A 14,497-nucleotide genomic window follows, 5' to 3' on the forward strand; every position below is an offset into this window, starting at 1 on the left:
ACTCTTTCCCCTTCCCACCAAACCTGAGTCTGACTCCCTCCCGACCACACACTACCCCACTTGAACCCCGAGGGAACACGGTCCAATGATGAACATGTTGCCACCACACCGCTCTCTTTTGTGTCTGTTTAAGATGAGCTCCACTCCTGTGTTTTGTGTTTTATATTGTATCATTTTATTCAATTTGAAGATGGACAGTGTTATGTGCTTGAAAGTGAAAGTGAACGTAAGGCATTTGATTCTCAATTGACCTGATGAAGCAAAACGTGTATTAAGAAAAATTGGAAATGAAAAGAAAGCTAGTGAATGTTGACTATCCTTTGGTCTTTAACAAGTGCACTATATATATATATATATATATATATATATATATATATCACATGAATTTGTAAGGATGTATATGAGAGAACAACGACACCATGTTGATTTACCCGGGAAGAAGAATAATGCATCACGTGGAAAATGTTGAACCACGAAACCTCATGTGATAGAGTGAGTAATGTGGGATCATGAAACCCAGTTCCAGTGGAAGCAACTGTTGGTGAAGGTTGCCAGAGTCGAGACCGTGTCCTGCCGCCGGCGTGTGCCAACCAAGTAACGGTTTCCTGGGGTTTGAGTAACCAAGTAACGGTTTCCTGGGGTTTGAGTAACCAAGTAACGGTTTCCTGGGGTTTAAGTAACCAAGTAACGGTTTCCTGGGGTTTAAGTAACCAAGTAACGGTTTCCTGGGGTTTAAGTAACCAAGTAACGGTTTCCTGGGGTTTAAGTAACCAAGTAACGGTTTCCTGGGGTTTAAGTAACCAAGTAACGGTTTCTTGGGGTTTAAGTAACCAAGTAACGGTTTCCTGGGGTTTAAGTAACCAAGTACAGGTTCCTGGGGTTTAAGTAACCAAGTAACGGTTTCCTGGGGCTTAAGTAACCAATTAACGGTTTCCTGGGGCTTAAGTAACCAATTAACAAGTTCCTGGGGTTTAAGTAACCAACTAACGGGTTCCTGGGGTTTAAGTAACGGGTTCCTGGGGTTTAAGTAGCGGTTTCCTGGGGTTTAAGTAACCAAGTAACGGTTTCCTGGGGTTTAAATAACCAAGTAACGGTTTTTTGGGTTTAAGTAACCAAGTAACGGTTTCATGGGGTTTAAGTAAGCAAGTAACGGTTTCCTGGGGTTTAAGTAACCAAGTAACGGTTTCCTGGGGTTTAAGTAACCAAGTAACGGGTTTCTTGGGGTTTAAGTCTGCATTGAACAATATCAAGGCCATCCATATGTGGAATACTTACCGGAGACAAGTTGAAAGGTTATATGGTACACAGGAAAATAAACTAACAAACAAATACGATGTAAATACTGTTCAAGAATCTAAACAGTCGTATAGGGAAAGATAGTAAATAACAGATAAAAGATGGATGAGGACGGTGAGGAAGTTTTAAAAGTGTGTTTCTTGAGTTCATAGATGTGGTGTTGCTCAGCGAAGAGCGAGCTACCCACCGAACTTGGAAGTGAAACTTGAGTGGTAACATGATGGAGGCGGACTCTTGAGTGGTAACATGACGGAGGTGGACTCGAGTGGTAAAATGACGGGAGGCGGACTCTTGAGTGGTAACATGACGGAGGTGGACTCTTGAGTGGTAACATGACGGAGGTGGACTCGAGTGGTAAAATGACGGGAGGTGGACTCTTGAGTGGTAACATGACGGAGGTGGACTCTTGAGTGGTAACATGACGGAGGTGGACTCTTGAGTGGTAACATGATGGAGGTGGACTCTTGAGTGGTAACATGACGGAGGTGGACTCTCCCAAGGTTAATGGACCAGACGGTATATCGTCATTTGGACATAGGCATGTGTAGAAGCTAGTAAAACTTGCTAGCTTTTGTTCTGGTGGAATGGAAGAGGACTGGCCTTGCAAATAGGTTGTTGCACATACTTGTGTAATTGTTCGTGTCACTGACCATGATTCACACACAGGTTCGAATCCTGGGCTTGGTCGTCAACCCACAGGTAACCCAGCTGTTCATTCTTCCCTCACGGCTGGTCAGGAATTGGTGTCTTAGTGTGGAGTATGTGTGTGTGTGTGTATATACATGAGTGTTCGAATGCAGATTACTTCATTGGGTCCTGAAAAAGCTGTTTGTATTACTGGAATAGAGCAGAAACTTATGGATTAATGTGTTAGGAGTACAAAAAACATTCAGATTCTTCAAAGACCAGTAAACTTTTCATATAGGGTAGCAGGTGCAAATGTCAAATGTTACTTGTGGATTTCAAGAAATATTTATTAAGTTTATGTTCGAACTTATCAACCTTACAGCTCAACTGCTATTTTTTCTTCTAATCAAGGCCATCTCATTAACACTATATATATTTTTTTTTTCATACATATTCGCCGTTTCCCGCACCAGCGAGGCAGCGTTAAGAACAGAGGACTGAGCCTTAGAGGGAATATCCTCACTTGTCCCCCTTCTCTGTTCCTTCTTTTGAAAAATTATAAATGGGAAGGGAGGATTTCCAGCCCCCTGCTCCCTCCCCTTTTTAGCCGCCTTTTAGGACATGCAGGGAATACGTGGGAGGTATTCGTTCTTCCCTATCCTTAGGAGAAAATTTCTCTCTCTCTCTCTCTCTCTCTCTCTCTCTCTCTCTCTCTCTCTCTCTCTCTCTCTCTCTCGAGCTTTTAATTTTGTCCACACTTGACATCAGTATAGGACATCCTCATACAATGATTACCATGTGTGAAACAACAGGTGATAAATCTTTGTTCCTCATCATTCATTGCATGTAATACTTAGAAATATGTGGGAGAGATTATCTTTGGGAGTACCGTGACAATAGCCGAAATTCCAAATCTGATTGGAATAAAGACAGGATGCTAAAGCAAAAGGCCTGTCCCCTCCCACCTCAACAGACTTGTTTACTTATAGATAGTATTAGTGATTTGATTGTCAAGCTGTCATTGAAAGATATTGATATTCCTTTCACTGACCACACTGGGTTGTGGTTTTTTTCAGTGTTCCACTTTAGGATTTAAGGTATATCAGTGTTCAACTAGTTTATTTCTAAGATTTTTTGTGCAGTCTGGTTATGTAACCAGTTTGGAGACAATTAATCCTAATGACTGTTTTTCATCTTGCAGTCTCTGTCGTTGGCAAAAAAGAAAATTGTGCATTACACAACACTCGACCCACAAAAGAGAGCTAATGCTGCCTTCCTTATTGCTTCCTATTCGGTAAGTATCTATTTTAAAGGTCTTTATTGTTATATATTTATCTTATGATGGCAGTGATTGGCAATTATATGACTTTTCCAAATTGTCCCTCCAAATTTTTGGAGAAAATATATATCTTTATTATATTCTGTGCTGGGGTTCCCCTATTTTTCTTTATTACTGCAGAACTATTATTTTCATTCTTCTTAAATGCTGACCAATAAAAATGAGGAGTTGGCATTGTTGCCTAATAAGAGAGAAGTGTACTGAGGAGTTGTACAAGTATTTTGTATGTCGTAACAGTTCTGTACTGATGATTGAAGGTACAACCCCCCCTCCCTCCCTCCCTCCCTCCCTCTCTCTCTCTCTGTAGATTTAGGGTATGTGTTTATATAGTTAGATTTTCTAGCAGAATGTTTTATAGAATGGATTATGTCAGGCAGAATATATCTTATGAAACTTTACATGTTCATGAATTTTTTTTTCTTAAATGGGATTTACTTTATATAGTAACCTTTGCTTGGTAAGATTGTAATAGAGTCCTTGTATCTAAGTCTGACGTACGTTGAAGTAATGATGGAACAAAAAAGAATATTTATGCTCCACTTATGTACCAGTTTCATCCATTTTTAATGACGGGCTTTAAAAGTTGGGGTGGGAGGCCTGGGAGCTGAGTCTATTGCTGTTGTAGGTGACACAGCTCTAGTGGTGATCTTGACTGAGAAACTGCCAAAGTTGGTTTCTGAATTTTTGAGTGTGTAAAGGGATGAAATTGAGAGTTAATGTGGATAATGATAAGGTTATTAAGTTTGGAGGTGGAGAGAGAGAGTTTGAATGGAGCAAACTTGAGGAAGGTTTTTTTTTTTTTAAGATACCTTGGATTGGCAAGTGTTTTGGGAGCAGCTGAATGAGTGTGTTAGCGGTTTTGATGCACGAGACCGGGTTATAGTGATGGGTGATTTGAATGCAAAGGTGAGTAATGTGGCAGTTGAGGGAATAATTGGTATGCATGGGGTGTTCAGTGTTGTAAATGGAAATGGTGAAGAGCTTGTAGATTTATGTGCTGAAAAAGGACTGATGATTGGGAATACCTGGTTTAAAAAGCGAGATATACATAAGTATACTTGTTTAAGTAGGAGAGATGGCCAGAGAGCGTTATTGGATTACGTGATAATTGACAGGCGTGTGAAAGAGAGACTTTTGGATGTTAATGTGCTGAGAGGTGCAACTGGAGGGATGTCTGATCATTATCTTGTGGAGGCTAAGGTGAAGATTAGTATGGGTTTTCAGAAAAGAGGAGTGAATGTTGGGGTGAAGAAGGTGGTGAGAGTAAGTGAGCTTGGGAAGGAGACCTGTGTGGGGAAGTACCAGGAGAGACTGTGTACAGAATGGAAAAAGGTGAGAACAATGGAAGTAAGGGGAGTGGGGGAGGAATGGGATGTATTTAGGGAATCAGTGATGGATTGCGCAAAAGATGCTTGTGGCATGAGAAGAGTGGGAGGTGGGCTGTTTAGAAAGGGTAGTGAGTGGTGGGATGAAGAAGTAAGAGTATTAGTGAAAGAGAAGAGAGAGGCATTTGGACGATTTTTGCAGGGAAAAAATGCAATTGAGTGGGAGAAGTATAAAAGAAAGAGACAGGAGGTCAAGAGAAAGGTGCAAGAGGTGAAAAAAAGGGCAAATGAGAGTTGGGGTGAGAGACTATCAGTAAATTTTAGGGAGAATAAAAAGATGTTCTGGAAGGAGGTAAATAGGGTGCGTAAGACAAGGGAGCAAATGGGAACTTCAGTGAAGGGCGTAAATGGGGAGGTGATAACAAGTAGTGGTGATGTGAGAAGGAGATGGAATGAGTATTTTGAAGGTTTGTTGAATGTGTCTGATGACAGAGTGGCAGATATAGGGTGTTTGGGTCGAGGTGGTGTGCAAAGTGAGAGGGTTAGGGAAAATGATTTGGTAAACAGAGAAGAGGTAGTAAAAGCTTTGCGGAAGATGAAAGCCGGCAAGGCAGCAGGTTTGGATGGTATTGCAGTGGAATTTATTAAAAAAGGGGGTGACTGTATTGTTGACTGGTTGGTAAGGTTATTTAATGTATGTATGACTCATGGTGAGGTGCCTGAGGGTTGGCGGAATGCGTGCATAGTGCCATTGTACAAAGGCAAAGGGGATAAGAGTGAGTGCTCAAATTACAGAGGTATAAGTTTGTTGAGTATTCCTGGTAAATTATATGGGAGGGTGTTGATTGAGAGGGTGAAGGCATGTACAGAGCATCAGATTGGGGAAGAGCAGTGCGGTTTCAGAAGTGGTAGAGGATGTGTGGATCAGGTGTTTGCTTTGAAGAATGTATGTGAGAAATACTTAGAAAAGCAAAGGGATTTGTATGTAGCATTTATGGATCTGGAGAAGGCATATGATAGAGTTGATAGAGATGCTCTGTGGAAGGTATTAAGAATATATGGTGTGGGAGGCAAGTTGTTAGAAGCAGTGAAAAGTTTTTATCGAGGATGTAAGGCATGTGTACGTGTACGAAGAGAGGAAAGTGATTGGTTCTCAGTGAATGTAGGTTTGCGGCAGGGGTGTGTGATGTCTCCATGGTTGTTTAATTTGTTTATGGGTGGGGTTGTTAGGGAGGTAAATGCAAGAGTCCTGGAAAGAGGGGCAAGTATGAAGTCTGTTGTTCGCTGATGATATAGCGCTGGTGGCTGATTCATGTGAGAAACTGCAGAAGCTGGTGACTGAGTTTGGTAAAGTGTGTGGAAGAAGAAAGTTAAGAGTAAATGTGAATAAGAGCAAGGTTATTAGGTACAGTAGGGTTGAGGGTCAAGTCAATTGGGAGGTGAGTTTGAATGGAGAAAAACTGGAGGAAGTGAAGTGTTTTAGATATCTGGGAGTGGATCTGTCAGCGGATGGAACCATGGAAGCGGAAGTGGATCATAGGGTGGGGGAGGGGGCGAAAATTTTGGGAGCCTTGAAAAATGTGTGGAAGTCGAGAACATTATCTCGGAAAGCAAAAATGGGTATGTTTGAAGGAATAGTGGTTCCAACAATGTTGTATGGTTGCGAGGCGTGGGCTATGGATAGAGTTGTGCGCAGGAGGATGGACGTGCTGGAAATGAGATGTTTGAGGAAAATGTGTGGTGTGAGGTGGTTTGATCGAGTAAGTAACGTAAGGGTAAGAGAGATGTGTGGAAATAAAAAGAGCGTGGTTGAGAGAGCAGAAGAGGGTGTTTTGAAATGGTTTGGGCACATGGAGAGAATGAGTGAGGAAAGATTGACCAAGAGGATATATGTGTCGGAGGTGGAGGGAACGAGGAGAAGAGGGAGACCAAATTGGAGGTGGAAAGATGGAGTGAAAAAGATTTTGTGTGATCGGGGCCTGAATATGCAGGAGGGTGAAAGGAGGGCAAGGAATAGAGTGAATTGGAGCGATGTGGTATACAGGGGTTGACGTGCTATCAGTGGATTGAATCAAGGCATGTGAAGCGTCTGGGGTAAACCATGGAAAGCTGTGTAGGTATGTATGTTTGCGTGTGTGGACGTGTGTATGTACATGTGTATGGGGGGGGGTTGGGCCATTTCTTTTGTCTGTTTCCTTGCACTACCTCGCAAACGCGGGAGACAGCGACAAAGTATAAATGAAAAAAAAAAAAACCTTGGATTGGATATGCAAAATGCAAATCAAGGACTAGGTGTTTTGCTGGACCTCAAAAAAGATATGAGGGCACATTCATGGATGATATCGCCAAAAATCATAGATAACCCAGTTGACCAATTCCTAGAAAGGAGATTCCCCCAGTTTACCCATAGTAGAGTTCTTCACCATGCAGCAGGGATCTCAGCACAGGCCATTGAGAGCATTCCTTTATAATCTGCTCTTGGACCAGACTATTGGAGCTCATGTCCTCAAAGAATGCAACACAATATTAGCTCAGGCACCAAAAATCCCCCGAAAGGAAAACTTAGATTCTTACGTCATTTCAAAGTTTGAAACTGTGTTGCAAATCCCAGTCTACAAAGGAGGAAACCAAGCAATCCTAGAGAACTACAAATGGATAACAGTGACATCTCACATCATTAAACATTTTGAAAGATGCCTAAGATGAAAGTTGATTGACTGTTTGGAATTATTGTTATAATCCAGGGTGTTTCCAATACCTCCAGGGTATGAGCCTGGTTTCACAAGAAAATTTACTTTTACCTCTACTGTTATCTGACTTAGGTAAAGATATGAGCTTCAGTTTTATATCAGCCTTTGATAATTGTATTTGAATAAGTATGAAATTTTCATTGCATAAGTAAACACTAAGAAATTGTAAACAGATATAAACCAGGTCTTCTGATGGTTCACTGAAAATGACATACTTTTCAAGTTATATATTATGGGGAATTGAACAATAAAAAGTGTTGGAGAATACTATACCTGACAGAAAAAGGCTTGTCATTTTGAAAGAACATCATGAAAGTCCTCTAAATAATGATATCTGATGATGTAAGCTTCAGCAAACACAGTAGAGGTATAGTTGCCTCTTGCAAAAACATGGCATGCCAAGTTTTATGCAAAATGGTCTTCTGATGGTTCACTGAAAATGACATACTTTTCAACTTATATATTATGGGGAATTGAACTATAAAAAGTGTTGGAGAATACTATACCTGACAGAAAAAGGCTTGTCATTTTGAAAGAACAGCATGAAAGTCCTCTAAATAATGATATCTGATGATGTAAGCTTCAGCAAACACAGTAGAGCTATAGTTGCCTCTTGCAAAAACATGGCATGCCAAGTTTTATGAACATTCAAGACAATAGAGGTAAAACCATTGATGAAGCACTTCATGTACTAATATTCTTCCAAACAGAATGCCCATACTTCTTTGTACTGATATCATCTTTCAGGGCAGGGATGTGGATTACTGTGAATGAAGGTAAACACTTAAGCTGTACTATCTGAAACATAGATGAGAGTTTTATCTTAGCATGTTCTTGGAAAATCCCTGAAGGTATTGTTCCAAAGTTAAGCTATACTTTCCAAATGGTATAACAGGGATGAACCTCAAAAATGTTACCACTGAAATCAAGATTTCAAGTGAGCTCTGTAAAAGATTAGACTCGATACTGTACATCTAGGAATGATGTTCCTTTACTCTTTCTGCGAGTGGTTATTCCATATGTAGTAAGTCACCTTTGATGAGACTGTATCATCATTAGTGGTTGGGAAATAGTAAGCGCATCTTTGTTGAGGACCTTCCTACCCAAAGTACCCCACCTTACAGAAGAGCAACCCCAAAGCTGAATGGGCCCTATACACCTAAATACTTTAAATTGTTTGATACCGGGCTCCAGATCAGCCAAGCTGTGGGAGTTAAGTGTGCCTGAGGACTGCAGCTTCCAACAACTTAGTTGACCTCAACCTAACCCATCTGCCTGGTCTTATCTAAGGCTGTTGGGGGGTAGAAGACCCCAAAGACTACACCAGATATTTGCCAGGTTTGCATGCAGTCATTGGAAACACTATTGTGTGTAAAGTGGAGGAATTTAAAAAGCCTGGGTAAAAATCTACGTATCACCAACCTAGATATGATTGATTAGGCAAACAAGATTTGGCCCCCAACAGCCTGACCGAACTGAGGAGCAACACAGGAACATGGCTTCTGGCCAAGCTTTTGTGGGTAGATGACCAATGAAACAAAGTTAAAGTTTACATAAGGCAAGGTATACTGAATGTATATTGTTGACAGCCACCATAATCACTCTAACCACCACCTCCACCACCATTAGCAAGACCAGCCAACATTACTACCACCATCATTGGTGACACGAGCTGCCAGGTACACTTTTGCCACTACCATCATTGGCAACACAATCCACCACTACCACTGACATCAGCTACCAATGCCATTCTTTCCACTACCATCCCCACCACTGACGACACAAGCCATCGCTGCCACCACCAGATGTGGTGACATCAGTCACCAGTAACACTAATATCATGACAATGCCCTACTAATGTTCTCTAGTACTCCTGCCACCACAATACACCCCAAGTGTCACCAGCCAGTTTTACCTGTCTTACGACAACTATTACTGCCGTACATACCATTTAGTGTGTGACATCAGCCTCCATTACTGTCCATACGACCACTACAATAACAGCAAAATGCATCAACCACCATTAGCAGTAATATATTATCAGTCCTGATATTGCTATTTCAACTTTGTCATCTCTGTATGTTTATATTTAAATGTACTGTGGATGTTATTGATTACATTACTTCAGATGTTGTTTGTAAACTTTTGAATATGGCATGATTTTTATATGTTTGTATTTATTTTTTAAGTTTATTGATTGGTGGTGAATCTATCCTCTTATATTTTTATGACATGCTTGTGATATGCTTTAGATATAGAAAACTACAACAATGCAAGTTGGCAATGAATAGACAGGATGAAAATAGAGAATGCTGGTAAGAGTCAATGTGGATGTGTGTGTGTGTGTGTGGTGTGGTCTCTGTAGTGGACTAAGTAATAGATGTTGTCTCATGTTCTTGTAAAAGGTAGCTGGAAGGAAGTTCCCTTGATGATATCCAGGACAGTAAAAAGTACATGGTGTAGTTTCCCAGCTCAAGTGTTACGATGGGCTGGCCCACAGCTTGTTTACTCCATTGTATCCAGCCTGGAAGTGCCTCAAGGTTTCATGGAATTCCAGGAATGTCATGGCTTAGGATTGTGGCAGAAAGCTATAATTGTGTGCTAAAGATGATCCTGGCTTTTGTAGAAAGAATATCTGTCTGTTATTGTATTTATGTTTGACTTGTATGCAGAATCATGTTTTACAATATGAAACTTGGCACAGAGAACTGAAGTGGAAGAGGTGGGACAAGTCCAGTGGGCATGGATCACTACCCACACTCACGCTGATATCTTGGTTGTTATCCTTGATGCATGTATACAGTTTTTTGTTTAACATTTACACAACTTGATTTATAATACCTAACATAAATAATGTATTTATTTCTCTCCTTATATGTATGTAGAAGCTGTTTCTTTATATTTTATTTTATAGGTAAATATACATAAATGCCTCAAGTGCCTCAAGGCACTTCAGATGTTGTTTGTAAACTTTTGAATATGGCATGATTTTTATATGTTTGTATTTATTTTTTAAGTTTATTGATTGGTGGTGAATCTATCCTCTTATATTTTTATGACATGCTTGTGATATGCTTTAGATATAGAAAACTACAACAATGCAAGTTGGCAATGAATATCCCTGGGGATAGGGGATTAAGAATACTTCCCATGTATTCCCTGCGTGTCGTAGAAGGCGACTAAAAGGGGAGGGAGCGGGGGGCTGGAAATCCTCCCCTCTCTCTCTCTTTTTTTTTTTTTTTTTTTTTTTTCCAAAAGAAGGAACAGAGGGGGCCAGGTGAGGATATTCCAAAAAAGGCCCAGTCCTCTGTTCTTAACGCTACCTCGCTAACGCAGGAAATGGCGAATAGTTTAAAAGAAAAAAAGAAAAATACATAAATGCCCACTTACGCACATATACATACCTATACATTTCAACGTATACATACATATACATACACAGACATATACATATGTACACATATACATATTCATACATGCTGCCTTCATCCATTCCCACCGCCATCCCGCCACACATGAAATGACACCACCCTCCCCCTGCGTGCGTGCAAGGTAGCACTAGGAAAAACAACAAAGGCCACATGCGTTCACACTCAGTCTCTAGCTGTCATGTATAATGCAACGAAACCACAGCTCACTTTCCATGGTTTACCCCAGACGCTTCACATGCCCTAATTCATTCCATTGACAACACGTCAATCCCAGTATGCCACATCCTTCCAATTGACTCTATTCCTTGCACGTCTTTCACCCTCCTGTATATTCAGGCCCTGATAGCTCAAAATCTTTTTCGCTCCATCCTTCCACCTCCAATTTGGTCACCCATTTCTCCTTGTTCCCTCCACCTCTGACACGTATATCCTCTTTGTCAGTCTTTCCTCACTCATTCTGTCCATGTGACCAAACCATTTCAATACACCCTCTTCTGCTCTCTCAACCACACTTTTTATTACCACACATCTCTCTTACCCTTTCATTACTTACTCGATCAAACCACCTCATACCACATATTGTCCTCAAACATCTCATTTCCAACACATCCACCCTCCTCTGCACAACCCTATCTATTGCCCATGCCTCACAACCATATAACATTGTTGGAACCACTATTCCTTCAAACATACCCATTTTTGCTCTCTAAGATAACGTTCTTAACTTCCATACATTCTTCAATGCTTCCAGAACCTTTGCCCCCTCTCCCACCGTATTACTCACTTCTGCTTCCATGTTACCATCCACTGCCAAATCCACACCCAGATATCTAAAACATTTCACTTCCTCCAGTTTTTCTCCATTCAAACTTACCTCCCAGTCAACTTGTCCCTCAACCCTACTGAACCTAATAACCTTCATCTTATTCACATTCACTCTCAGCTTTCTTCTTTCACACACTTAACTTTACCAAACTCAGTCACCAACTTGTGCAGTTTCTCACTCGAATCAGCCATTAGTGCTGTATCATCAGTGAACAACAACTGTCTCACTTCCCAAGCCCTCTCATCCACAACAGACTGCATACTTGCCCCTGTTTCCAAAACTCTTGCATTCACCTCCCTAACAACCTCATCCATAAACAAATTAAACAGCCATGGAGACATTACACTCCCCTGCTGCAAACTGACATTTGCTGAGAACCAGTCACTCTCCTCTATTCCTACTCGTACACATGCCTTACATCCCAATAAAAACTTTTCACTGCTTCTAGCCACTTACCTCCCACAACATATACTCTAAATACCTTCCATAGAGCATCTCTATCAACTCTATCATATGCCTTCTCCAGATCCATAAATGCTACATACAAATCCATTTGCTTTTCTAAGTATTTCTTACATACATTCTTCAAAGCAAACACCTGATCCACACATCCTCTACCACTTCTGAAACTACACTGCTCTTCCCCAGTCTGGTGCTCTGCACATGCCTTCACCCTCTCAATCAATACCCTCCCATATAATTTCCCAGGAATACTCAACAAACTTATTACCTCTGTAATTTGAACACTCACTTTTATCCCCTTTGCATTTGTACACTGGCACTATACATGCATTCTTCCAATCCTCAGGCACTTCACCATGAGCCATAAATACATTGAATATCCTCACCAACCAGTCAACAACACATTCCCCCTTATTTGATATATTCTTATTATTATCATACTTAATCGCTGTTTCCCATGCCAGCAAGGTAGTGCCAGGAAACAGACAAAGGATGGCCCATCCACTCATATATACACATATATATATATATTTAATCACCCATACACACATACATACATATACATACACAGACATATACATATATACACACATGTACGTATTCATACTTGCTTGCCATCATCCATTTCTTTTGCTACCCCACCACACAGGAAATAGCTTTGCTACCCTCCGCTTCAGACACTGATCACAGTCTTAATTCAGATTGAAGTGATGAATGTCTACATAACACATTCGTGCATTGCATCTTTGGCACGTGGATTATTGTACCTGCTGAGGAGTATTGTTCTTTAACATATCAGCATGAAATTTAGTAGATTAAGTAACTTGTTTTAATTGCAATTCTTTAGATTAAATGACAGCTGTAAAACTAAAGTAAAAGAATATTTTTGTTCAACCTGACCATGTAAAGAAAAATAAAATGGCACCAACTTGCCCTGAACCAGACACTAAATTAAAACTCTATTCTCTTGTTTTAGATCATCTACTTAAAGAAGACGCCAGAGGAAGCTTACAAACCACTTATTGGTGGTAACAGTCCTCCATTTTGTCCTTTTCGTGATGCAGCGTATGGTATGTCTACATACCATTTAACACTACTTGACTGCTTGCAAGCAATTGACAAAGCCTTCAAGCTGGGTTTCTTTAATTTTGAGGACTTCGATGTTGACGAGTATGAATATTATGAGGTGAGAATGATAATTGGCTGTTGGTAATGCTTGATTTTTTATGGATTTGTCATTTTCATCATAGTTCATGAAATATTGCATGATTTCTTTAGGAAATTTTCTGTGGATTATATAGTCTTCATTGATAATTTACAAAAAATCTATGTTTTTTTAATAAATAGAAGGTGCAAAATGGAGATTTCAACTGGATCATGCCTGGGAAATTCTTGGCATTCTGTGGGCCGCATGCTGAAAGCAAAGTCAAGAATGGTTACACGCTTCACTCTCCAGAGACATATTTCAGTTACTTCCGTAAGCACAACGTTACCACCATTGTCAGACTCAACAAGAAGATCTACGATGCAGCCCGGTTTAAGAATGCTGGTTTTGAGCATTATGACATGTATTTCATTGATGGCTCATGCCCATCCGATGATATAATGAGAGAATTTTTGAGAGTTTGTGAACATACAGAAGGCGCCATAGCAGTCCATTGCAAAGGTACTGTCATTTTCTTATTAGAATTTGATGTATTTCTTTTGTGTTTCAGATTTTTATAGTTCAGCCTTAAGATTAATTGGGGTATATTTTGAGTTTGTATGCAGTTGTATGTCATGTGCATATCCATATGTTAAAGCTGTGTGTTTGTGTTTATGTATTGAACACTAAAACTTGTCTTATTTGATCAGATTCAAGACATCAGAGTAATTGACATGCAAAATAGTATATATAGGCATGTGTACGTGTAGGAAGAGAGGAAAGTGATTGGTTCTCAGTGAATGTAGGTTTGCGGCAGGGGTGTGTGATGTCTCCATGGTTGTTTAATTTGTTTATGGATGGGGTTGTAAGGGAGGTAAATGCAAGAGTCCTGGAAAGAGGGGCAAGTATGAAGTCTGTTGGGGATGAGAGAGCTTGGGAAGTGAGTCAGTTGTTGTTCGCTGATGATACAGCGCTGGTGGCTGATTCATGTGAGAAACTGCAGAAGCTGGTGACTGAGTTTGGTAAAGTGTGTGGAAGAAGAAAGTTGAGAGTAAATGTGAATAAGAGCAAGGTTATTAGGTACAGTAGGGGTGAGGGTCAAGTCAATTGGGAGGTGAGTTTGAATGGAGAAAAACTGGAGGAAGTGAAGTGTTTTAGATATCTGGGAGTGGATCTGTCAGCGGATGGAACCATGGAAGCGGAAGTGGATCATAGGGTGGGGGAGGGGGCGAAAATTTTGGGAGCCTTGAAAAATGTGTGGAAGTCGAGAACATTATCTCGGAAAGCAAAAATGGGT

The 14,497-nt window shown here is 40.5% G+C and overlaps 1 protein-coding gene across 2 annotated transcripts in view; it reads left to right on the plus strand.

Annotated features, from left to right (window-relative positions):
- The first annotated feature begins 2,981 nt into the window (after positions 1–2,981).
- LOC139763638 (dual specificity protein phosphatase CDC14A-like) overlaps positions 2,982–14,497 on the plus strand; it is a 45,625-nt gene continuing 34,109 nt past the window's right edge. Inside the window, exons 1-3 of one of the 2 annotated variants that reach the window (XM_071689898.1) lie at positions 2,982–3,217; positions 13,033–13,242; positions 13,404–13,722. In XM_071689898.1, the coding sequence (XP_071545999.1) occupies positions 13,129–13,242; positions 13,404–13,722 (433 nt within the window). In that variant the 5' untranslated portion in view covers positions 2,982–3,217; positions 13,033–13,128. The remainder of the gene's footprint in view (positions 3,218–13,032; positions 13,243–13,403; positions 13,723–14,497) is intronic. The other variant, XM_071689899.1, reaches the window with a different exon arrangement.

The sequence above is a fragment of the Panulirus ornatus genome, chromosome 47 (genome assembly GCF_036320965.1).
Source record: "Panulirus ornatus isolate Po-2019 chromosome 47, ASM3632096v1, whole genome shotgun sequence".
In the NCBI taxonomy this organism is placed as follows: domain Eukaryota; kingdom Metazoa; phylum Arthropoda; class Malacostraca; order Decapoda; family Palinuridae; genus Panulirus; species Panulirus ornatus.